Source organism: Charadrius vociferus, unplaced genomic scaffold, assembly GCF_000708025.1.
Source record: "Charadrius vociferus isolate BGI_N301 unplaced genomic scaffold, ASM70802v2 scaffold70, whole genome shotgun sequence".
Lineage (NCBI taxonomy): Eukaryota > Metazoa > Chordata > Aves > Charadriiformes > Charadriidae > Charadrius > Charadrius vociferus.
The window spans coordinates 2,545,196-2,569,901 of NW_009646851.1; the positions used below are offsets into that span (position 1 = coordinate 2,545,196).

At 36.9% G+C, this 24,706-nt stretch overlaps 1 protein-coding gene across 1 annotated transcript in view; it reads left to right on the forward strand.

Annotated features, from left to right (window-relative positions):
- Positions 1-24,706, forward strand: part of NDUFS4 (NADH dehydrogenase (ubiquinone) Fe-S protein 4, 18kDa (NADH-coenzyme Q reductase)) — a 54,450-nt gene that overhangs the window by 10,997 nt on the left and 18,747 nt on the right. Inside the window, exons 4-5 of the mRNA XM_009894220.1 lie at positions 10,251-10,330; positions 15,465-15,556. Of these exons, the coding sequence (XP_009892522.1) occupies positions 10,251-10,330; positions 15,465-15,556 (172 nt within the window). The remainder of the gene's footprint in view (positions 1-10,250; positions 10,331-15,464; positions 15,557-24,706) is intronic.

Genomic DNA, 24,706 nt, shown 5'->3' on the forward strand with positions numbered 1-24,706 from the left:
AAGCTGTGGAAAGTCCTCATGGACGAATGAAGGTGTTTGATGTAATGACACATTAGAGCAGCAGGATGCTGCTGTCAAAGTGAAGAAGTTTGTCACAGATTAGAGAAATGAAAAAGTGAAAAATTCCATGTATCGTGTAGTTTAACCTTATTCAAATGCACAACTTGTCTCCTAGTGGGAGACAAGTGTTCTTAAAGTTGTATGGGGTTCTGATAATGTTCAAGTACTTTCAATAGTGATCTAGGTGAGGAAGAGGATGGGTAGAAAGACATGAAAGTAAGAGGGGGAGAATGGGAAGAGAGGTTGGGGAAGCCAAAGTTTGAGAATGGGGGTAAGGCAGAGATGTGTTGTTTTGGCAATGGCTGTTTTTCTAATGTAATTACGGAGAATAAGTAGAGCAGACATTATGACAGCAAGGTGTTCCTGTTAAGGTTTCTTAAATTGCTGTTCATTATTGGACATATAACTTGGAGTGACTTAGAATCACAGAATAGTTTGGGTTGGAAGGGGCCTTTAAAGATCCTCTAGTCCAGCCCTCCTGCAGTAAGCAGGGACATCTTCCACTAGATCAGGTTGCTCAGAGCCCCATCCAACCTGATCATGAATGCTTCCAGGAATGGGGCATCTACCACCTCTGTGGGCAAACCTGTGCCGGTGTTTCACCACTGTCACTGTACAAAATTTCTTCTTTGTATCTAGTCTAAATCTGCCCTTATTTTAATTACATTTCATTCCTCCACTTTTGGAATTAGAAACCCAAAGGAGGAGGAATGACAGCCCTTTCAGCAAGAGAAAGTTTAATAGAGACAAGCAGACAGATGTTTGAGATGCTTGTGTTGAAAGGTAACAACTAAGTGTTGTGCTTGCTTTTGCACTGGAACAACTGAAAGCTCTTCTTGCCAGCTCTGTGGCAACTAGTCATTCTGGGCGCAGAACTGCAGGTCACTTACCTAAAGTTTGGCATATCTTTTAAAAAAGCATTATTACATGCTAGAATAACTTGTTCCCTAAATCTACAGATCGGAGAGCTTAATAATTTTCTCTCTACTTCAAAGGTTTGAAGAGGAATGGAGATAGGAATAAAACCTCCAAACCCCACCAAAACAAAACAAAACAAAGTCTTGTCTTGAAGAGTAGAGGTGAAGTTTGTTGGCACTAGTATTCTACAGCAGAAGGACATAATACTTTCCTTCAGGGACTAAACAATTTAAAATAGGTTCTGACACTGTATTTGAAAATGACACTTACTTTGTTTTCAAAACAAAACCACAAACTGTTTTTATGGAAAAGGCTTTCTCCTTGTTATTTCCTAATACCAAATATTTGTTACTTAAAGTTTAAGAGAAATGTATTTGTAGAACTTGTTACAGTGACTTCAAGCACATTTTTCCATCAAATAAATAAAGAAATTGATAGAAAGATTATTAAATGCCATATGGATACACGAAGAAGGGGAATTCGAATGCCAGCTGTCAATAGATGGAATTTCAAATCTATGTTAACAGAATAATAAAGTTTGCATTTGTGGTTTAGTTAGGTTTTATATATAAAACAGCAGGTTTAACTCATACTGGAAAAATACTACTTTTTGGGTTACAAAAATGACCTTGATGCTGCCTTAATGCAGGTTTGAGCATTATGACTCAATTAACCTTGTTATTCCATTATACATCTCAACTTGATGCAATATTTATATATGATTGGAAAAGCCCAGAAGACGTGTTGGATTGTATTTCTGACTGATAGGAACTGTCACTTTCAAAGCTGTTCTTCACAAAACAGGCACTATCAAAATGTACCAGTGAGATTCAGAAGTTAAGTTCCAAAACGCCAAGTAACTTGAGAGTGTAATTGATACCATCTACCTCAGTATCATGCTGCTTTGGCCTTTCACTCACAACTAGATATAAGCAAAATCAGTATCTGATACTTCTTTTTGGGGGAAGAAATAAATGCAAATCAAATCAACAGTAGGAAGTGTTAGACCAACGTATAGCTCTCAGTGTATTAGACCAGTGTAATAGTTCTTCCCTGTGGCACTGTGGGAAATCTCACCTCTTGTTAAGCACATGTTGATGAATAGTGAGAATGGAAACACTAATTACAGTTAATATGGTTGATATTCTATGATTCTATGATATTTTTAACTCTTTTTGAATTCTCAATTTTGAACTTATTCTTATTTTAATAATCTACTTAGCGTGGTAATAATTTCTTATCATCCCCAACCTGTGACTCCTGCTGTCAATTTTTTATTTTTATTTTTTTAAAGGAATTTGTCAACTTTAAGCATGCTTGAAAACAGTGTTAGGTATAAGGTAAGCTTCTGGAGATACAAAGGCAATGTCATTGTTTAGTGCTGTCTGGGACTAACACACGGTCTTGTTCATAGTTACTATATTTTATGCAATTCTTTGTGATGCAGGAAAATATCTGGTCTTAAACTTGTGCATTTTTGGTTGTTTGAGAGTGAACCATGCCTGTTGGGGTTTTTTTTGTTTTTTTTTTTGGTTTTTTTTTTTTTTTTCAACTATAGGGCCTGAAATTAAACTTTTAGTATTTTGAGAAAAACTAGAAATTAAAGTTATCCTACCCCACCAGGCAGCTACTGATTTTTCTGCTGTTGGCCATATTGTTTGTTGTAGATGAAATTGTCTGTTTCAAGAGATTGAAATACTGACAGGCTTACATAGTTAGCAGGGAAGCTTTAACCCACTTACAAGTAGTTTAAAAAAACCCAAAGTTTTTAAAAAAATCTTATTTTATACTAATAGTTTCAGCAAATTTGTATAATCGTTAAGAACTTATTTTATACGTTTTATCCATGTACATGGTTTAGTTCTCATGACAATACACTGGATTTTGATAAGCTTCTTAAATTATTTTGTAAGAATTTGATTCTGAGCGAGTTACAAAGTATACCTCCAAACCTCTTAAGGTCACATCCTTTATTGTTTCTAATAAAAGATATTGTTAAACTAGCAGAAGGCAAGCTGAACAGTTAATATTACCTTTTTTTATAATGCATATTTCCATATTTCCTAAGAAACGAATGGCATATTTCTGTCTGAGTTTCAAAGTGCAGTTGTTCCCTCCTGGCAGTATAACTGTATGTTTAGGTATCGTTTTGTTAGCGAGCCACTTTCTAGCTGCAATGATTTCTGTCTGTCTTAATCTTCCCTTGACCTGTGACTGATGTTGAGGAAGTAAATTAACTTTTGACTCAACTAGACAGACTGTAGGCAGCTCCAGAATGTGTGTGGGCAAACAATTCTTACAGCTGCTTATTCTTGGAGTGTTAACACAGAAGATTTCATAAACAGCTTCTATTCATTATTTTTTAAAGATCAGATTTATTGTATTTTATATAAAATATTTGAAGACCTATCTCTATGAATGTGTACTCTATATGTAAATACTTCTGATGATGATGTCATTTGCTGTCAGTCTAATGAAATAATGTTCTACTAAATGTTAGTGATGCCATTTCTATTGAAGTCCAAACCAAAATTTTGTTGCAGAGGATAACTATTTAATTTTTGACCTTTCCTATATATTTCATTAGTTTTAAGTAGAGATTTTTATATATCTTGCATCTGATGTCAGTAATTTTCAGAAGTACCATCTTTCATTATGAAACCAGAGATGTATTTTGAGGCTATTTTGTGGCTTACTACTTCGGTACAATCCCTGTATTTTAAATGAAGGAAAAAAATGCAAAGCTTTTCATGCAGTAGCTTTGACTATTCTGTCATGTATTCAAGGAGTATTTGTATGTGCTGTGTAAGTTATCTGAAGAGAAATTCTGCAGCAGTGATGTTTTATCAGTGTTGTTAAAAAAGGGAAAGAGGCAAATAATCTGAATGTTGTTGTCTGAACTGGAATTCAAGAATAAGGTTTGCATTTGAAGCACCAGTTTTGCCTTAAGGGTTTATTCCACTTTAGAAAAGAGTGAGCTATAGCAAGCCTCTCCTTTCAGAGAGCTAATAGCTGCTCAAATACTAAGAATATGAAAAGAGAGTAGTAAAAGGAAAGAATAGTACCAGTGGATGAGTCAGTGTATAAGAGTACCAGAGCAGACACAAATAGGGTAGCTGGTGAGGTTGGTTTTATTCTCAAAAGTGAGTTTTCCGATAATGCTTGTATGGTGTGTTTACATTAATAAATAGCAGTAAATGGAAAGAAAATGAAGTAAAATAATTACAGAACAACAGGGCACTCAAGCTTTCTTTTAAAGTAGACTTCATTTAAGTAGCTTAGCAGTTTTATTATATTACTTTTGTAACACACAATACTTTATCCTTCATCAATTTAAAGAATTGTCGCAAGACTGCAGATGCTGATACAGTACTCTCTAGAAGAAAGGACTTTTTTCTTTTTTCTAAACTAGTGCCATGTAATTGTTACTTTTACTTGCATGTAGAATAGCAGTTAAAGTTTTGATGTGATAAATTTGTTAAAATTTCTGTTGGAAACACTTGTATAGGTTGCTTACATTGCAGCCAACCATGTGTTTTAAAGTAAAGACAGATGGGTATTGTAGAAGCTAATTAATCGCACTGGTACCCACAACAAAAAACCTGTGTGGTTAGTATCTTTTTAAATAAGATTTAAAATTGGTCATTTTAGATAGACTATGTAAAAATTAATTCCAGTGCTTTGGTTTCAAAGTAATGAGTCTGAAAAACAAGTGGAAAAATATTGCATACATTGGAAAAAACTGAATTTGGTAGGAATTACTGACCAGCAAAGTGTGAGGGAGCATCAAGGGCTGGCTGCTCCTGAAGGTAAGGCAAGCTGGAAGCTGAAGGTGATGCCAGCAGTGACAGTGCCCTCACTGGGGCAGTCCCACAGCATCTGTACTTGAGGAGACCTGGGTGCTGGTACGAGGGTCCATTAACAGTCCCAAACACAGGGAAGTCATGAGCCAGGTCCAGGGTCCATCCAGTGGGTCCAGTCAGAAGCAAAAGGAACTAGAGCCAGGTTTAAAGACAAGCTGCAATGTATGTCTGAAGTCTGTCCAGGCAGCAGGGTCTGAACAGGACTGGAGTCATACCACAGCTTGGGCGAGGGGTCTAAGCAGGCTCGGAGACAGGAGCCAGAGCCAGGGCTGAAGGTGGGTTCATTTAATGATGTCGCTTAGGCAAAGGCTGAAGACTCAGAGCTGAGCTTAAATGGAGCTCCAGGACCACAGGCAGGGGCTGTTGATGGAGGCCCTGGAAGAGGCTGGTCATGGCCATGAAGACCTATTAGTGCCCTCAGGGTCCTGATGCATGCTCTGACAGAGTTTGTCTTAATATTAATTAAGAATTAATATTAAAGACTGTTAATATTAGAGGACAAGCTGACTTGACAACTCAATTATATTCTTGCATGTAAGATGGTACCATTGGTGTAGCGTCTCTGCATGTAACTCATTAGGCAAAGATTTATTGAAGTATGGCGGTTGTTCCACTCAGAGGTGTGTGAAAAGGGAGTTGGAAATACGTCAACAAAGGAATGATGTGGACAGGCAGAAGAATTGAAAAATAGGTTGTGGTGTGATTAAGGTGTGCGATACAGTGGAGAGTAGCTAAGGTACCTGATAACTGTAGTATGGCAGCAGTTGAAAGAGGAGTTGAGGACAAAAGCTCGATGCCAGGAAGGAAATTGATGAGTGAGGTGGCCGAGACAAGGCTAAATTGACAAAGTAAGGGTGAAATCAATTCATAGCAATAATACTAGCTAGATTATACCATTCTCATCTAGAATGAGAGCATACAGTTCTGAAAAGTGACCCGCTTCTGTGTGTCACATTCCATTTGTGAAGCATTTGGCTGCCTTAAGTGGCTTTTACGAAGTAGTACAAACATAAATGAATAGATAGCTCTTAAATACATTTTTTCATAGCTGCCCAACAACTGAGGCTTACTAGCCAAATTGCTTCATTGACTTTCATGAACCATTATAAACCAAGATGTAGTTTTCCAGTAACACTTTAAAGGATCCTTTTTTGTACTATAGTTTAGTTCAGTAGCTTACAGTTCAAATGTTTCAGGGCATTAAATAACAAAGAAGTTGCCTTTACTTATATGCCATGTTTTACAGACCTTGATATTACTGTAGATTATTGGGATAAGTATTACTTCAGCCTCTGAATGCACTCAAATAGAAAGGCCAAATCAAGAGGAAAGGATAGGGATGAAATACAGGGCCTTACTATGCCATAAACCAGTTTGCAAACACAGAGGAATCTTTACTCATTTTTTATTTAATTTTACATGATTCAAAGGCTCTTGTTCAAAATGCATAAACTTCCCTGAGACAGAGGTGGGTTGTGGAACATTAGTTTCATTCCTCACAGTTTTGGAATTGAACCCTTTGACTTTTCTTGTTCTTACTATAAAGAGAGCACAGTTTTTAGTTATTGTCTAGTTGTATGAATGCCTGAATGTGTATGTGTGGGGAGAAGTCTGACATTTAGAAAGCACAAACAGAGCAAATATGTCACCTGTGTATTTTGTCTTTACTCCCTACATAACTTTTCTCTCTTCCTTTTTACTAGACTTTCTAACTAAATAATGTGAAATTCAGTTGATAGTTGATATGGGCTATGCAGCGTTTCTAGTGTTATTTGCCATTCAGCTGACTTGCCTTCAAGAGGTTTCCACTGGCTCGTGGTGAACCTGCTGTTCTCACATTGTGATTTGAGATTAATTTCTAAGATTAGGTCTTCTGGTTTGGAGAGTAGCATGTAATGACATTGCTGATGAGCAACTGTACAGGTGGTGGTAGTTCAGAGCTCCTGTCGCCTGACAGCAGTTGGACATTTTGTAAATCATGTATTCTATTGCTGTAAAAGTAGTATAACAGATCTCCTTTTGTAATCCATTTTATGATTTCTATTAAAAAAATATTTAAATAATGTTGGGTTATTTTATTCTTAACATGTTAAGCCCCTTTCTCAAAAGTGTTTCTATTCTGCTTGGTTCAATCTTGGAGAGGCCGCTGGCATACTTTGAGCTACATGCATATGGAGGTCTAGAAGCACTGACATGAATTTGTTCAGAAGTTTAGTTGCAAATAATGACTGAGTTTATGTCCAAGCAGATCAAGAAACAGTCTGGTATCAGCCTGGGTTTTGCAGAGAACTGTTTCGGGACGTGCAGCCCTTTCTTATTAGTGTGCTGACTTGAACCCAGGCTAGCTCTGGATTTTTGCCTGAACTGTTCCTCAGCTCGAGCTGTTTTTGTTGTGTGTGTGTGGTTGTGTCATGCATGCACTCACCTACTAAATGCTCCTGCAAACCATAGCACTCAAAAGCACGGTGGAGACCCCTGTATAGCTCTGCAGGAGTGGGTTGAGCATAGCTATACTTACTGTCTGGCTGTTGTGGAACCTTCTGAAGGGTTGTGCTGGTCTTTGTTGCGTGCACGGTGGTGTCAGCTCAATTAGCTGGCTAGACAGCAGCTCAGATGGGCCCTGTTTGAGTCCAGGCCAGTGAAGGCTTGGCATTAAGTCAGAGCTAACCTTCCTCATTCCTTGTAGACCCTGAGAAGGCTGTTTAAATGTGGGAAACTGATGGTGGGCAACTCAAACCATGTCTTAACAGAGCTGACTTTCGTCTTGGGGACTTAACTGGAGTGCCAGGTGTAGCTATGGTGCTCTGGTCCTACAGCAGTTCTGGAAGGACTATGGCTGTTTCTGCATAGTGCTGTGGTTCTGTTGATACCTTGGTTGTCTGTACATACATCAATAGTATTTTCCTATCCACGGAATAATTAAAGTAGAACCTAAAAAAAAAAATAGAATTTGATTGTTTTCTACTTAAAGTATTTACTACTCGAAAATTTAACTCATTTAATATTTATAAAGGCAGGTGAACTTAACATTTAGCTTTGATGGTGCACACTAAGTTACAAGCCACAAGTCAAATGCTTAAAAGTTGGTTTCATGTTTATTCAGTACATTTATATGACCATTGCTTCTTTTCATAATACAGATTTGCCTAGCAGAAAAGCACAGTCAGTTCCTGCCCTGTTTTCCAAACACACACCTGGAAAATATGTATATGTATTTCACATATGAACTTTTTGGCAAGCAGAAGCAGTGTTTATGTATTTCTATTTCAATTTTGATCTTTGTTGTCACTTAATACAGAAATTTCAGTAGTTTAGATTAAATAAATTGGTACTCTTTTCATCCATTCAGAAACATAATATACTGTGTTTATAATTTAACAACATTTTGTAGACAAAGGAAAAATTATGATGTGCCAATATTGTCTGAGAATGTAACTATTTATAAATGGGGAACTTGCTTTTCCTCCAAACCCCAAAGTTACTCATACAGTTCATACTACAAAATAAAACTACATGGTCTCCACAGGCAGTGTTTGGCATTATATTCCATATTTTGTTTATGTTGAGATGTAATAAGAATAGTAAACTGTATCCTGGTAAAAATAAAATACCGTTGACTCTGTTAAGTCTTTATCACTTTAATTAAAATGGTGAATCTAATACCAAGGAAGTATTATCCCACCCTATTTAAGTTCATCTCTCACAGGTTCAGCTTCACAAGCTGTCTTTATAAAAATGCATTATATTGCGGCTAAATACTGTGATCTGTATGGTATTTGACATTGTTAATGTCATATTTTATAGGAGAGAACATTGATTTGGTTTTAGTCTGCTTAATTGAGGTGTGTTACTAGGTTGGATGCTTTGGAAGTTCTGAGGTGGCAGTGTTTCCATGTTCTTTTTGTTCAGAATTTAATGTCTTTATGGTGGCTGTACTCTATGAAGCTTATGTTATTCCTGATAAATGCCATAATATTAAAAAGGTTGGTTGTCTAGGAATGATTATCTTTTCAGTGTATTGAACGGTTCACCATGGCTTCTGCTCCTGCATATACGTATATTCACACCTACTCATGCCCTGGTCATTCAGTATCAGAATACTTAAAACACCATTTAGACTTCTTAATGAGTACCTTCATTTTTCATGAGGCATGTGAGGTTTTCTTCAAGACTGTGTCTCATCTTTATGTTGTGATCTGATTACCTGTGCTGTGATATCTGGTTTTCTTTAATATATCTCCAACAGTTGACCAAAAGGGGGTGCTAATAGATCAAACAGTCAGATGTGTTGCATAAAGAGGTTAAAGAGCCTTTTTTGTGCAATGAATTAGGTCTCAGCTATTGAATTAGGTCAGGTAAGTGCTAGTTATCGCATCTGGGTGTCGTGTAACATGCCGGTCACAGCATTGCTCTTCGTAGACGGCAAATTCATGCCTTGTAAATATGGCTGCTTCTTACCTTCCACTAGGCTTGTGGGAGATTCTTTGTGACGTTTTCAGAGGCTCTGTGGCAGGCGTTCTCTTCTGTAAGGCTTCCATATTTTTCCATTTATGCAGTTAAAAACCAAAAGCTTATAGGGGTTAAGCATAGGTTATTTACGAGATATTTAAGAAGTTCAGATTTTCTGAATTTTAGAGATTGAATACAGCTATCCAAAGCTAATAAATGTTCAAGTCAGATGCCTTAATATCCTTCATCCTGATTTCACAAAAGACTTTTGCTGTCCATTTTTTTACTGTTTGGTTTCTCCAGTTCAACAGAACTGGTTAATGGCCTCAACAGAGGGCCTCTAATGTAAGAAGGGAAGAGGAGACATAAGTATGTCCCCTGATACAGGGAACTCAGCTACGTCCTTATCCCACAGTGGGATAAGATGGTTGAGAGACCTGATACTGATGTGAATATAGTAGTGAAGACTGGAGAACTTCCAATGGCTTTTCAATGGACCCTTCCATTTGTGTTAGAGAGATGTGGAACCCATTTGTGACCTTAGTGGATCAGCAGAATACAGTGGGAGTACACGATTCTTGTGGAAGACACGTGGTTATATGATCACAGCATTTGTTTTTCCAGGATTTGCAATACCTGTAGAAATTTTTGCCCTGTACAAATTCACATTTTCACTAGTAGTCACATTAACTCATTATGTGTTACTGATCTAATATAAGAGTATTTTTTAAGTATTTAATAAGAAGACCATGTAGTGTAGTCTTTGCGAAATTTCTACTCTTGTCTCTTTATGCAGTATAAAAGATATTTAGATTTACTGCGAGACTCTAAAATAATAAGTTGTAGCCATAACCCAGTCTAGATGCAATATTCAGGTCTATAATGCCTTTCTAAAGAACTGTACACTGCGGAAGAAAAAGTGACCTTAACCTTTTTTAATTTCCTAATGCTGAAACGCAGAAATACCATTAAAGTGTATCGTTTTATAACAGATATTAAAGCAGAATTCATGCTGAAGCTGGACCATAATCAGATTGATGGTAAATGAAATTACAGTAAATGAATGAAATTACAATAAATTATAGAAATGATTAAATGATAATAGCATAAAATGATGATACAGGTTCATGTAGATCAAGTTTAAGGAATTTAAATGCCCACCACAATGGCATGGGGTGGGGAAAAAAGACTACTTTCATAATTGCAAGTCAAATGGCAGTTTGTCTGGTTGTCTCTGTTGAGGGCTATCAGTCATTTAGTGTAGCCAAAGGAGCTGCTATATGTTCACGCCAAGTTATCCATGTTTATGGAAGCACAAAGACACCTTAGTATTGGTGTGACAGACTAACATGTAGAGAAAAAAGAAGGAATCTTCTGTTAAGTGAGTGACTAGGAGATTTGAGAGAAGGAATATACTTGGGGAGAAGGATGCCAGATGCATCTGAAGGAAGAGGCCCAGAAGGACAAACTTCAGCAAGAGGAGAATTTTGCTGTCCGAGTCCCTGTGGACAAGGTGTGGCATTTCACCAGCTGTACATCCAGGCCCCTTGATGAAGGAAAAACTTTTTAGGGACTAGAAGACCTTGTGAAGGCTTGGTTATAATCCAAGAAGCTACAGATTGGATTAGCAACATGTTAACATGTGGGATACTGTGGCAAAGTGTCTGTGAGATCGTAAAGGACGTGGGTGACTTTTTTTAAGTAAATCTTAATTTTACTTTTCTCTACATAATTTTGAGGTGTTTTTGTTTTAAAAGGCTAACTGTTCTAATAAACCCAGGCTTTTACATTTAAAAACTTGTGTGTTCATCACTAGGGAGCTCACTTAAGAAAAATGTTTAGGCATATCCACAATGGAGCTATGGCCAGCTTGGAGTCTTGTCGCACTTTGTTTATTAGATAGTAACTGTGAAGGAAGTTTTTCTGATCTGTGTTTCAAATAAGACATTAATGAGCTGAGAAGATAGCAGGGTTTATTGTTGCTAGCTATTATGTGTAAAACTTTCTGTATAGTTTCTGAAATTTAAAATTATATTATTTAAATGGCTATTATCATTTAAAGTATTGTGCATACAATAATTTTAAATCAGAGTTTGATTAGTCTTGGAACAGGGTAAGAAGTGGAACTTCCTGTTCTGAAGGCCTCATCCCAAGATACTTCAACAGGAAAAAAAAAAATGCATGAACGGTCAAAAAGAGGCAAAACAGGATAACATGGACCCATATTTCTTACAAAGAGAAAGGAAGAAAGATTACCTTTCCAGAGGTCTGGAGTAGAAGAAAGGAGGAGAACCTTGTGAGAATGGATCTTTAAAAAGTGTGGTTTATACTTCTGCAAGTTTATTGATCACAAAAGCTACCTAAAGTTCAAGGTGGATATGGGCAGAGGCAAGTATTAGTTGGGAGTTTTGTGAGAATTATTTTACTGTTGAGGACAGAATAAAAGGTTTAAATTGACTGGTCACCTAAGTGGTGTAGATTGCATATGCATTTAATTTGAAGGTAAAATAAATGTTGTAAAACTTATACAATTTCTAAGGGGAAACTTGAGTGATGAAATGATACGTGTTGTTGAGGAAGTTTGAAAAGAGCGGATTATGTTAAAGAGGTCTGTTTCCTGGTTATCTCCTCAGTTAAGTGCCTGACATTGGGGACTAACTCGCAGTGAAACCTGTTGAAAATTAAACAAGCACGCTGGGAACACTTTCTATTAACTTTTAAAGAGTAGTATTTCAGATCACAGGATGTTTCAGAATTGGTGGTATTTTTAAGCTCTAGGTTACTTTCCTGAGAGATATAACAAATGAAAGTATCAACAGCCTGTCATCTTTAAGGCAAAACTGGTGTTTTATGTACTTTTACACAGAGGCACCTCCATGGACTAGGATCACAATCCTAGTTTAGTCCAAACGCCAGTTTTCAACCACTTTTCAAATAGGAAGTTCTTAAGGAAAGTATGTTCTTTCCAGCTCATTGCAATCCAGGGACGGACAGAAGGCTGGGCATTTAAGAAATGTGCAAGGTTGCACATTCTAGTAACAGTTGGGCATTTTCCAGAATGGTGTAGTCAAGAGAAATGGCTTTGAAAAATGACGAAGAGGAGCAGAAGCTGACTTAGGTTAGTAAACCATCTGTCTGCTTTTGTAGAAGAGCTAAAACACCATGGAGAGCTGTAAGGTGTGATGCCTTGCAATTTATCCCGGTTGACAGAGACATTTTGTGCAAAAAAAATCAGCTCCCTCTGTATGCAGTGTAGAGGCATTTTGGAGAAAGATTCTGCCCACATTTAATCTGGTATGATTTTTACCCTGCTCCTCCCTATTAACTATAGTGGTATGAAGTCTCTTTAAAATTCTTTTCTGCAATTACGGAAATGTTCAAAATGAGCAATCATTTGAGTAAAACTGATGTCAAATGACACAATGCTGAGTGGAAATCATTTTGGAAGGGCATGGCATTTATGTTCTTCAAAGCTGATTAATGCTTTTCCAGATAAAAAAACCCCACACAACAAAACAAACAATAGCAACAAAAAACAAACGCAAAAAAACCCGCAAACCAAATTCAAACTGAATTGTGCTAAATTTTGTTCCAAATTGCATTTATATTACGAGAAAAAGTGTGATTCTGATCAGCCTTATTACTTATATCCTGGCATAATCAAATCTTTACGTATTCATCAGACCTTTCCACAGAGCAAAGTTCAGAGAACTTCTTCATTATTTTCTATTCAGAAAGGACTAATTTGGTTGCATAATCCCATATTCCTCTTTGGCAATATATTAAGTAGTGTAGCGAACACTGTATCACATGAAGTTCTAGAATACCTGCAGAATACTACTTTGATACTAAAATTCCTGGAGCAGGGGAGAAACCAATTTTGCTATTACAATGTTTTTGCCTTGTTTAAGGTTGGAGATTGTGTGGCTTCAGCTACTTGCCACTGAAACTCAAGTGTAAGGCTTTTAGGATAACTTACCTCTCTGTGTGTTTTTGAGTAAGGACCATCTAAGGGCCATTTCTTGTTACATACTGCAATATCTGTCTATTCTGTTTTTATGATGTATTGTTTTACCTGTGCAAATTTAAAAGTTACAGTAAAACTTCATCTCGTTCTTCAAAGTACCCTTCCAGACAGATTTTGTCATTTTAAATAGGAGTAGATATGTCTGTCTGTGCCACAAAGCTGGGTGATAGGGAATGGCTTTAAACTGGAAGAGGGCAGGTTTAGATTAAACATTAGGAAGAAGTTTTTCACTCTGAGGGTGGTGAGGCACTGGCACAGGTTGCCCAGAGAGGTTGTTGAGGCCCCATCCCTGGAGGTGTTCAAGGCCAGGCTGGACGTGGCCTTGGGCAACCTGGTCTAGTGGGAGGTGTCCTTGTCTGTGGCAAGGGGGTTGGAACTCGATGATCTTCAAGGTCCTTTCCAACCTAAACCATTCTATGATTCTGTGATTCTATAAACTTTGTGCTTTGAGTTTGTTTTTTGTGATGTGGAGATATTTTTTTTTTAAAATTGTTATTGGCAAATGGAAGGTAGTGAAGTGTAATCTGTGTTAGAAGTATAGATTTGTGGGAATCTGCATTTGGAATATTACTGAACTGAACTTTGTTCCAGTTCCTTAGTTTTATAAGATTCTTGTGACTTTCTTTATAGTCACTAATTTCAAATTCCTTTCTTGTGTAAATTTTATCTCCTAAAAACTTTACCATGCTGATACTGTCTGAAAATTGAATGCTTGATTAGTTAATATGTTAAATGCAGTGCAGCTATATTAATTAAATGATCAAGTTCATATCACCAAGTGCATTCTTACCAGAATCAACAACAATTAGGGGAGGGATTTAAGATTAGAAGATATGGTAGATGTATGTGTTAACAAGACTGTTCCCCCAGTTAGGTCTTCTATATTTCCATGGCTTAGTAGAGAGATTTTGAATAAAGCTGTGTGAGTTATCTGCTTCTGAGACACCTTTCATGTTATTGACTATTTAACAGTTATAGTTTACGTGGGGAGGGTTTAGTTTGGATAGTTTTGCAGATTTTCTGAAAGTCTTGGAATTTGGCTTTAAAAGCTGTGGTGTTTTTAAAGGCACATACAGATGGTTTCCTCAAAAATTAAGTAAATGTTACCACTAGTGGTAAATTACCAGAAGTTTAGTTGTAAGTATCCCCTAGGCAAAATCTCAAAGTTCATTTGCATCTGCAAGCATGTCTGGCTTCCCAAATTAGGTAATCTTCTGAAGAACAGTTGAAATGAAAGTGGCTTAGTTCCTCTTGCTGTTCAGTTGTCTATATTCTTGTAGTTCTGTGCCTCATTTGTTTAAAATGACCTTAATTAAATGTGAAGCACACTATTAGCTCAGAGAATTGGGCTTTTTGGCTTGTTTCACTTGCTGTTGCATTATTTTGCCAAAAGATGATTTGTACTCAAAGGGCCCAATCCTGACGTTACTGACGTAATGCAAATTAAGGGCAAATTTTACTTCTTAACTCAGTGATGTGGAATTGGTTCTGTGTTTCCACCTGTACTTTGCAGGTTTATTAACTATACAAGATTAATAATATTTTTTGGAACCGCATAAGCTGACCCATACTGATTCAGAAATGAAGCAATATAGTAGTGATCTTTGCCCAGTCAAAATCAGATTTATTTTTTTTTTTAATTATCAACTTAGGGTTTATTTTGCCAGTTTTCATTTGTTTGTTGTTTTGGGTTTTGTTTGTTTGTTTTTAATTTGTTAATACTCTGTTGTTAAAGATTAGAACTGGAGCTTTACCATTACAATGAGATTTAGGATTTTTTTTTCCTCTGATGCCATCATTTTCAGGACCAGAGTTCCAGAATGCATGCAGCAGCCTTGTATTTTTCTGTCTGTTCTTGACAAATCAGCTAATGTACATTCATATAGAGCAGTACAGTCCTTGCCACTGGCAGTCTCTCTGTGACAGAGCCTGTAGGCTGTCATAAAGTGCAGCGAGTTGTGAACTGCTAAGTGGGAGTCTGCCAAAAACTCAGCAGACAGAACTAATTGGGGAGAAAAAGGATTTTTGTGCCCTCATCTCTCCCTCTTCAATTTTTTTTACAAGACGGATATTGTTAAAGTAACTTGTTTATGTAAGATTTGTCTGCCTCTATTTTCTCATTGCATGAATCATTTTTTAACTTCAAGTCTTGCACCGCAGGTCACTGAGCACTTCCACATGGCGGCTGGCACAGGACCAAACTCGAGACACGCAACTCATCACAGTTGATGAAAAATTGGTAAGGGTTTTCTACTGCATACTGCTATGATACAGCCTTCAGGGTTATTTCTGCACAATAGGCATTCAGTATGGTATTCTGCGTTCTTCTAGGAAAGCTGTATAAATGTGAACTACAAAGCAACAATCCATACATTTTTAGAAGGAGAACATTAGTAAAAGATAAGTAAGTGAAGGAAATATGGCATTTAAAATGTTAAGCAATATAAAATGCTGAGTACCTTGTTTATTATTATATTATGGCCAAGTACCAGTACCAACTATAATTTATAAAAAGTTTGTTCTTTTTGATATCTGGGTATATGTTCTGTGTCGTGAAATTATACAGAATTTTCCAGCATCCTGAAATTATCTTCATTAGGACCCATATTACTAAAGAAACAGTGTAAAGAAGCATCATGCAAAATTATTGTTACTATGCACATATACTCTAGCTTTTGAATATGCATGAAGGAAAGATTACAACTAGGAACAAATGCATAACATTCTTCTGCTAATCAGTAGCAGATCAGAAACTTGGCAATCTTTTCTTGTAAGTTCTTCCATAATGTGTGGTCTGTTACTCTATGTGCAACCTGACGCTTATGTTTACATTATTCAATGGTATAATTTTTGTAAGAGTTCTGGGGGTAAATGCGTCACAGCAGAAGCATGCTTTTCATTGGTTTTCATATCGCTTTTGAATCTTCAGGGGAAAAAAAAATTCCCATCGTATGTACTAGATAGTTCATACTGTATGTACTTTCTTGTATCCCTAAAGCTGTATTGACCACTTAAGAAATATTTGGAATTTGTATTTATAAATTGAACATTTGTAATAATAACTGCAAGTTGAGACAGCAGAAGTTTAGCAGGCTATTGGAAAAAAAACCACACCTACTTTAACAACTCTTCAGGACTTTTTTTTCTCATGCTTTGTATATAGATGTAGCAATAATAATCTACTCACAAGTAAAAAAAAATAGTTCTTTTTAAAATGTTTTTCTGAATTTAAAAAGTAATACCATTTTAGGTTTAAAAATTAGGAAACAAATTAATACTGTATTTTAGTGAACATGATTATCTGGCTAATCTAGTTGCATAACTTGGGATTTGGGAAATTTCATTTGAAGAGTTCATGAGTCACTATGTAAATAAGGTTTACCAAGTCAATACACCTACATTTCCTTAAACAAATTATGAATTTAGTTTGATTATTGTAGCACTGTTCTTTAACATTTTTTAAAAAAAATCTAAATAGAGTTTTTATAATTCCTGAATTTACAGTATCACATTTCCCTATTATGACCTCAGGTGAAAGAGGCTACAGTGTGAAGACAGACCCACAAAATATATAACCTTCTATCTTTCATTTTGTATTTAAATGTACATTCTCCTAAGTTAGGATCATACATTACCCTGTCTAGCTGTGAGAGTTTATACTTCCAGTTGAGTTAAAGTGATACTAATTTGAAATACAACTGATCTCTTCTCTTAGTGTAAATGAACTGGAAGTGAAGTGGTTATTTCTAATGTCATTATATATTCTCATCAAATTGAAAACCACTCATATCATAGTTGCTGGGTTTTTTTTTGAGATCTCATAGTAGCAATCATTAAATAATTTTGTTTGATTTTGATACATATAATTTATCTAAACGGTTATTTTATCCTCAGTTCTTTCAAGTATTAGGTTAAATGTCAGACTGAATAGTATTTTCCTACAATACTGTGCATGTGTGTGCACATTCTAGATACATAGATCTTTTTTTTTCCAGATTATTGTAGGGCCTGAAGCAAAATGATAGAAAATCAGAATATTATTTTAAAATTTTCATTTGTAGATTTAGTGAAGTTTTTGGAGAAGTTTCCATAATGCCATAAAATATCTAATGATTGGTGTTCTATTAATGGGCAAAAATTGTATCCCATTAGCAAGGAAAATCTTCTCAAAGAGTTTTGATATTTTTTAACTCTTTCAAGATAGGAGAAGTTCTCTAGATGGCTGTTAAACCTCATGGAAAAGTCGAGTAGTGTATTAACTTATTTTAGGTTGTTGCACTGTGTTTCCTAACTTTAAGTAGGATTAATTACAACCCATTAAAACTAATTTGACACATTACATGAATTTTCTGGTTTTTTAAGTAACGTTGCTAAGCATATTATGCATTATTTCTATGCAAGTTGTAATTAAACTTTATTCCAGAAGTTGATGCTTAACTTGTTACTGCCAGATATATGAATCTTATTGTTAGAGATCATTAAATCATATTTTGATGGATTTGTTGGCTTTGTCATACTTTTTTTTTTCTTTTTTTTAAAGCTTGGTATCACCTTATGGGTGGTTTTTACAGGCGTATCAGAAAGAAGAAGCAAGAACAGGTGGAAAATGGGATGTGGTTGTCCTTGTTTGCCTGACTCCTCTTGTAATTTGGTTTGAAACTGAACTCTTCTGTGAGTTGATGTTTCCCAGGCTAGTAGAGTAACACTGTGCTTATTGAAAACTTTTAACTGCATATTGTAGTTGAATTAATCTATTTATTTCCAGTGCTTTTGTAGACCTAGTATTCCTATGTGTATATGCATATGCTAGAACTTGATCAATGGGGATTCCTCTGAATTTTCTGGAGTCCCACTTGGTTCTGTAAGGTACTAAAATATTCCTTGTCTTGGGAAACACAAATGAAAACAAAGGGGGAAGAGCATCTTGACATTGAATTATTAAGCAGTAGTTGGTCACCTTCTTACTGCAGCCCAGCACGTGTTGAATGCAACAGAAAAATGAGTTCTAATGAAATCGTAGAAAATACAGTAGTTTAGACCACATTCATTTTTCATATTAGAAAAAAGTGGGACTCTTAAATGTAAAAGGAGTTGAATGCTCAGCTTACATAGAACACATCCAAGAAATTATCTCTTTGTCTCAGTTGCTCACTGTTTTCAGTGAATATTGAATAAAGTAACTTTTAACGAACAGTTAAATCTGAAGAAAATAACATTCAAAATGAACAAAGCTAAACAGAAATGTAGTTCTTGCATCACATTTTGAATCTCTGGCCACCAATTAGGTCATATTCCAAGAGTCTGGACAAATAGCTGTGTGAAAAGTAGTCTCTCAAGACCTTGCTTGCATTAGGAAATTTGGGCTATAGAGGACAAAGGCTGTCGGCAGCAAATCTCCCTCAGGTAGTGTTCCAAATGATTTAACTGTTTGTGTGAGTGCAATAACATAGCCTCCATCATCATTATAAAAAGCTTCAGTGGTTTTGCCTAAAATGGGGGTTTGAACTGTTTTAAATTACTGTGATTTGTTTCAGTCATTCTAAGTAGGGTGCATCAATACTGTTTGTTGTAGCTAAAAGTTATCCAGTTCAGCATGTGTGCTTTAAGCAGGCTTCTCAGTCAGGGCTGCTAATGCTGCACTGTGGATGTCTAGCCTGGAGTTTCTACAGGCTAGGCACTTTCGTGAAAGTATCTGTCTGCAATTGGAAGATACTCCCAAATATTTGCCAATAAAAGGACTTTTGTTGTGATTAAATGATACCAACATTGCAAGAACGTTTCACAATTAGAACAACTGCCAGAAAATATCCTTTGCGTCTCTAAAGCAGAATATTCCACTGATAATGTATATGCTGTAGCTCAAAGCAAAAAACTATTGCAAGAACAGTTGTAGGTTTTTGTCACTGGGGAGACACTAGAAACATTGTGGAACTGTGGTTAAGGATCAGCTATTAGTTGCAGCCATCTCACAGATGTTTTTATTTTGTGTCAGACCAAGATAAAATAGGATGAGTAGCTACACATAGTTAAGCATTCAAGAGCAGTGCTATCAAGTGTAATTGAAATAGTATTGAAGTAGTTTTTGCGAAAAATAGGGATGGACTCTGTTACAAGCATGACAGGCTAGCTACAGTGATGCCATTGACATTTCAGCTCCTGTCCTGAAATTGTTTTGTTTTGTCTACACTGTTAATTAACCTTCTTTTCAGTAATAGTTCAGAAGTCTCAGTACTGAACCTCAGCAGAAGGCTGGCTTCCTTCTAGTTTTAGACAAACTGTGTATGACTCACTAAAGATAACTTGCATACACCAAATTGGGGGCAGAAAATCTGAACCCATTTTTGAGGATGAGCAGTTCATGTTTTTCAGATGATGTTCCACAGGAGCAGTAAATGCTTTATACTGCAGCAGCCGAGGCCAAAGCAGATTGATAAATGGACTTAGTGGATGAGGTAAAGGCTGTGGATGTTGTTTACTTGGACTTTAGCAAAGCCTTTGACGCTGTCTCCCACAGCATTCTCCTGGAGAAACCGGCTGCTCATGGCTTGGACGGGTGCACTCTTCACTGCGTGAAAGACTGGCTGGATGGTCAGGCCGAAAGAGTTGTGGTGAATGGAGCTAAATCCAGTTGGCAGCTGGTCACAAGCGGTGCTCCCCAGGGCTCAGTATTGGGGCCAGTTCTGGTTTAATATCTTTATCAATGATCTGGGTGAGGAGATCGAGTGCATCCTTGGTAGGTTCACAGATGACACCAAGTTGGGCGGACGTGTTGATCTGCTTGAGGGTTGGATGGCTCTACAGAGGCACCTGGGCAGGCTGGATCAATCAGCTGAGGCCAATGGTATGAAGTTCAACAAGGCCAAGTGCCAGGTCCTGCACTTGGGTCACAACAACCCCATGCAATGCTACAGGCCTGGGGGAGGGTGGCTGGAACTCTGCCCAGCAGAAAAGAACCTGGTAGTGTTGGTCAACAGCTCGCTGAGTATGAGCCAGCAGTGTGCCCAGGTGGCCAAGGCAGCCAACGATATCCTGGCTTGGATCAGTAGTGTGGCCCGCTGGACTAGGGAAGTGATTGTTCCCCTGCTCTCGGCCCTGGTGAGACTGCATCTCAAATACCTTGTTCAGTTTTGGGCCTCTCACTACAACAAAGACATTGAGATGCTGGAGTGTGCCTGAAGAAGAGCAACAAAGCTGGTGAAGGGTCTAGGGAATGAGTCTTATGAGGAGCAGCTGAGGTAATCGGGGCTGTTTAGCCTGGAGAAGAGGAGGCTGAGGGGAGACCTTACTGCTCTACAACTTCCTGAAAGGAGGTTGTAGTGTGGTGGGGCTTGGTCTCTTCTCCCAAGTAGCAAGTAACAGGACAAGAGGAAGTAGGTTGGATATTAGGAAAAATGCCTTCACCGAAAGGGTTGTCAAGCATTGCACCAGGCTGCCCAGGGAAGTGGCTGAGTCACCATCCCTGGAGGTATTTAAAAGATGTGGTGCTTAGGGACATGGTTTAGTGGTAGACTTGGCAGTGTTAGGTTTATGGTTGGACTCGATGATCTAAAGGGTCTTTTCCAACCAAAATAATTCTGTGATTCTAATAACCATTGTGAAATTGGTATCAAGAATCTTAGGAGCTTCCTCTTGGCTGTCCAGAGGTAGCAGTTAGGGTCTGTTTTAAGTGTTTGTTGCTGGATAATCCAGGAGTAGCAGTGTATTAATAGGATTCTCAGAACACAAACTTCTTCAGCAAAAAAGTTGTGGAAACACTCCAGTGCCTTTTTTCTAGAAGACTGCATTATTAGCAAACATCATATGGTGTTTTCAGGATTGAGTCATGGATTGTTCACCTTCATCCAAGTCCCAACTTTGGCTAGGCTTAGAAGTCAGTGAAATTGTATAATCTTTGTTTGATTAGAGAAGCATAGACTTTAATAAACAGTGCATTGAACTGCATCTCAAAATAAAATATACAAACAAGTGAAAAATAGCCTGGAATGATGGAACTTCTTCAAATCTCAATCTGATAGTCTACAGTGCTGTGAAACAACGGACATAGCAAATCAAGCTTTAACATGCTTTTTAAAGTGTGATCACTGCTAGCAGCCTTTCCCAAGAACCGGGAGTATATAATGTACTTTACTGAAAACCAAAGCCGTAATGTGTCATAAAATTAGGTGCGAGACGGTGTGACATTGCATTTGGAGACTGTATAGGAGCTGTTTTTGTAGCGTGGTGAAGAGGAACACTTGGCAAAGTATGCATTTATTAAAGACGGGCTTACTAGATTTCCTTTTCTTGAAACTACTATTCAGCCAAGAATTCTCCAAGCATTACCACTGTGTTAGATAATAAGGATATAGTGCACGTTCTGTGTTTTGGTTTTTCAAAATGTTGTTAACCCCTTGTGGGTTATTCCTTGTGGGTGCGTTCAAGCTGTTCCTAAAGTAACTTGAAGGGATAAAAGAATTTAGAATAATCTTTTCTTCATTTTACCCACTCTAGCTGCAGTCTTTATTCAACTGTTTACCATAAAGGATTTAGTTCAGGGCAGCATTTCTCTTTAGATGAGGAATGTAACTTACAAATTTTTGTGTGCCTTGTATGTATAGCACTGTGAAAGGGAGTTGTCATATTCAAAAGGGTACAAGGTACCAGGATGGAAATCAGTGTGGGGGTTCAAAGTTACCTGTTCCCTTCCCCTAGCCCCAAATTTCTCTCTTGTAGATTGTATTCCTTCTGTTTATATTTTTCCTCTCAATTAGATCAGCAGCTTGCATTTTCCTTCAGAATAGTGAAAAATGGAAAAAAAAAAAAAAAAAACCTGTTATGTAAAATAAGGTTAATAAAAGTGTTTTTTCCACTCTTTACTTTGCAGATGTGGTTTGAGAAACAGTTTGTAGCTTTGGCCAAAATGGCCTTGTATAAGAAGCCTGTGTCTTGGAGAAGTACTTTCTTCCATCATAGTTGTGTCAAGTAAGCAGGTGACCAGGTTATTTGAACTGTGTTATACTTGGGATTCAAGATAAAAGAAAAGTTGTTTGCTGATGGTTTATAAAATATTTAACACAGTGTGTCTTGTCCTCTTGTTTCACTTCATATGCAATACTTAACGTTTGGTTTTCATTTGGTCATCTGCAGTTGTGATGTTTGACACTTGAATGACACTAGTTTCCAGTGGAGAAGGGGTTTAAGGTATAAAACCATTCTAGAATTATTTCAAAATTAAATGCATTCTTTCGATAAAAGTGAAATATTCAAAAGAGAATACTGCTTGCAGTAAAAATATGTTTACATCTACTTTTATTAAACTGTCTAATTTAAGAATGGACTTGCATTGTGTTAAATACTTAAAGGTCTTTTTGTGGTCACTGATAGTTTATTTGTGAATCTCCATTTTTGCTGCAAAACATAATCTATTAGAAAGTTGATTTTCTTTTTCTTTTTTTTTTTTTTCTTTTTTTCCCGCACCCCCAGTGAAGACTCAGAAATACTGCTCTGGGGAGGAAAAAGCTATCTTGGATAACTTTGTCAAGCAGTTAATGTGAAATTTAATATTTGAAGGTTTTAATGATTTTTGGGGTGGTGGTAATCCTTCTCATTTCATGTACACCGTGCTGGTGTGCCAGACCATATATTTATTTCTAAACAGTGATTTATTATTTTTTTTTTAATTTAAATAATTAGGCAGTTTCTTCTTTATAGTTTTGTCTGGTAGTTGAATTTGGTCTTAAATACAGCACGAGCTCAGGTGTGTGTGGGGGTGTGTGGTTACCAGATTGTCCAGCTATGTACACATTTTCAGTACTGCAAATTCACTGTATGTTGCTGTTTGGCAAAAGTCCCTCTTCAACTGGAATATCCTAGCTCAATTCAACCTATACTGCTTGCTACAATTTCGTTTTGTAAGCAGTTGTAGTTTGATGAAGCTTGTGGAGGTTTAGAAAACCTAGTTAGCTGGATACTGATAAAGAGCTTTCGGTAAGAATTTCTGTGGGCAAGAAGTTACTCCCCATGATAAAGAAGCTTTCTGTAACTCTGACAGTCCAAGTAAAGAAATTGCCATCACCTTTAGATGTCTTTTAAGAGCGATAAATATTGCTATATTACTAAATGTCAGTTTGAGATAATTTTGGGTTTCGGTTTAGAAAGCTACACATTTTTGGAAATAGCCCAGAATTTCATATAAAGTGATACATAGTTGTAGCAATGAGAGCAATTGCACTCTCATCCCTACATAGGTTTATTTTTGGTTTAGGATAAGGTAAAGCATTTTGATTTCTTTGTCAGAGAGCCTTTTCTTTTGGTGCATAGTAGTGCTATCTCTGCTGGGTATTGTAAGGAGGAGTGTCTGAGATTGAGATTACACAACGTTCTAACATCTCGAGTGTCTGTTTTGTCTGGGCTTCCTTCATGCAGCATTCTTGTGCAAAAATTTCAAGGCTTTAGTCTGGAGCACTGGGTCAAAGAATATGTCTCTTTGAAGGGTATGCAGGGAATTTTTTTTTTTTGTTTCATTACATAGTATTTCATTTTCTGTCAAAGAATACCGGTTTTGAAGAGCTTGCTATGATGGCTGCTCAGAACAAATTAAAATAGTATCATTGTGCCATGTTTAGTTTGTCTGGCTTCCAAAGGGTTATTCAACATGCAAATACTTGTTTGGTTTTGTAAGTCTAAATATGCAAGCAGTGTTTCTGATCTGCTGGAAAGAATGAAAGTAAGCTATTGATACAGTCTGGTAATAAACAGGAGTAAGAAGTAACTTCAGTTTTGGAGCTGCTTTGTTCAGTAGTTTGCTTCTTAAAGACTAGATAGTATTTTCATGTTCTCATAAAACAATACCATTATCTCAACCTTTTCCAGAACACCTAAGTTACTATCCCCTGTTAAGAAATATTTCTGTAGATGACATGAAGACTTCTTGTCCTGTCAGGAATAGTGAATAAACAGATACTTGCAGAGCACTTGCTTTCTGTTCAATCAAATGCAGATCTTTCTGCAATTTTCTAGTGTATCTAAGTTGTAGATTTAAGACACAAATCCTAGCCTAACTAACAAGTTCTATGTACAGACTTGAAAGCTGTTTCTAGTCATGAAGTTCTAGCTGAATCATTTTATCAAGTCAGAAAGGAAAAGCTTTCCTTGTCTAGAAATCCCAGTGATCCTGTGGGAATCCTTAAACGGCTTGGTTGTGCTGCAAGAGAGCTTGTTGCTTCTTCAGTATTACTTCTTTCTATTTAGAAGATCAGTGATGAAATGGAACCAGATGCTCTTCGCGTTCTTTATGGCTTGGTTATGAGGTATCTTTGAACTACTTCTGTGGCTGTTTTCTCAAATTAGGAATGTTAACCTTTGTTAAGTGGGGATATGCAGAGAGCATCTGATCCAGAGTTTTAATATA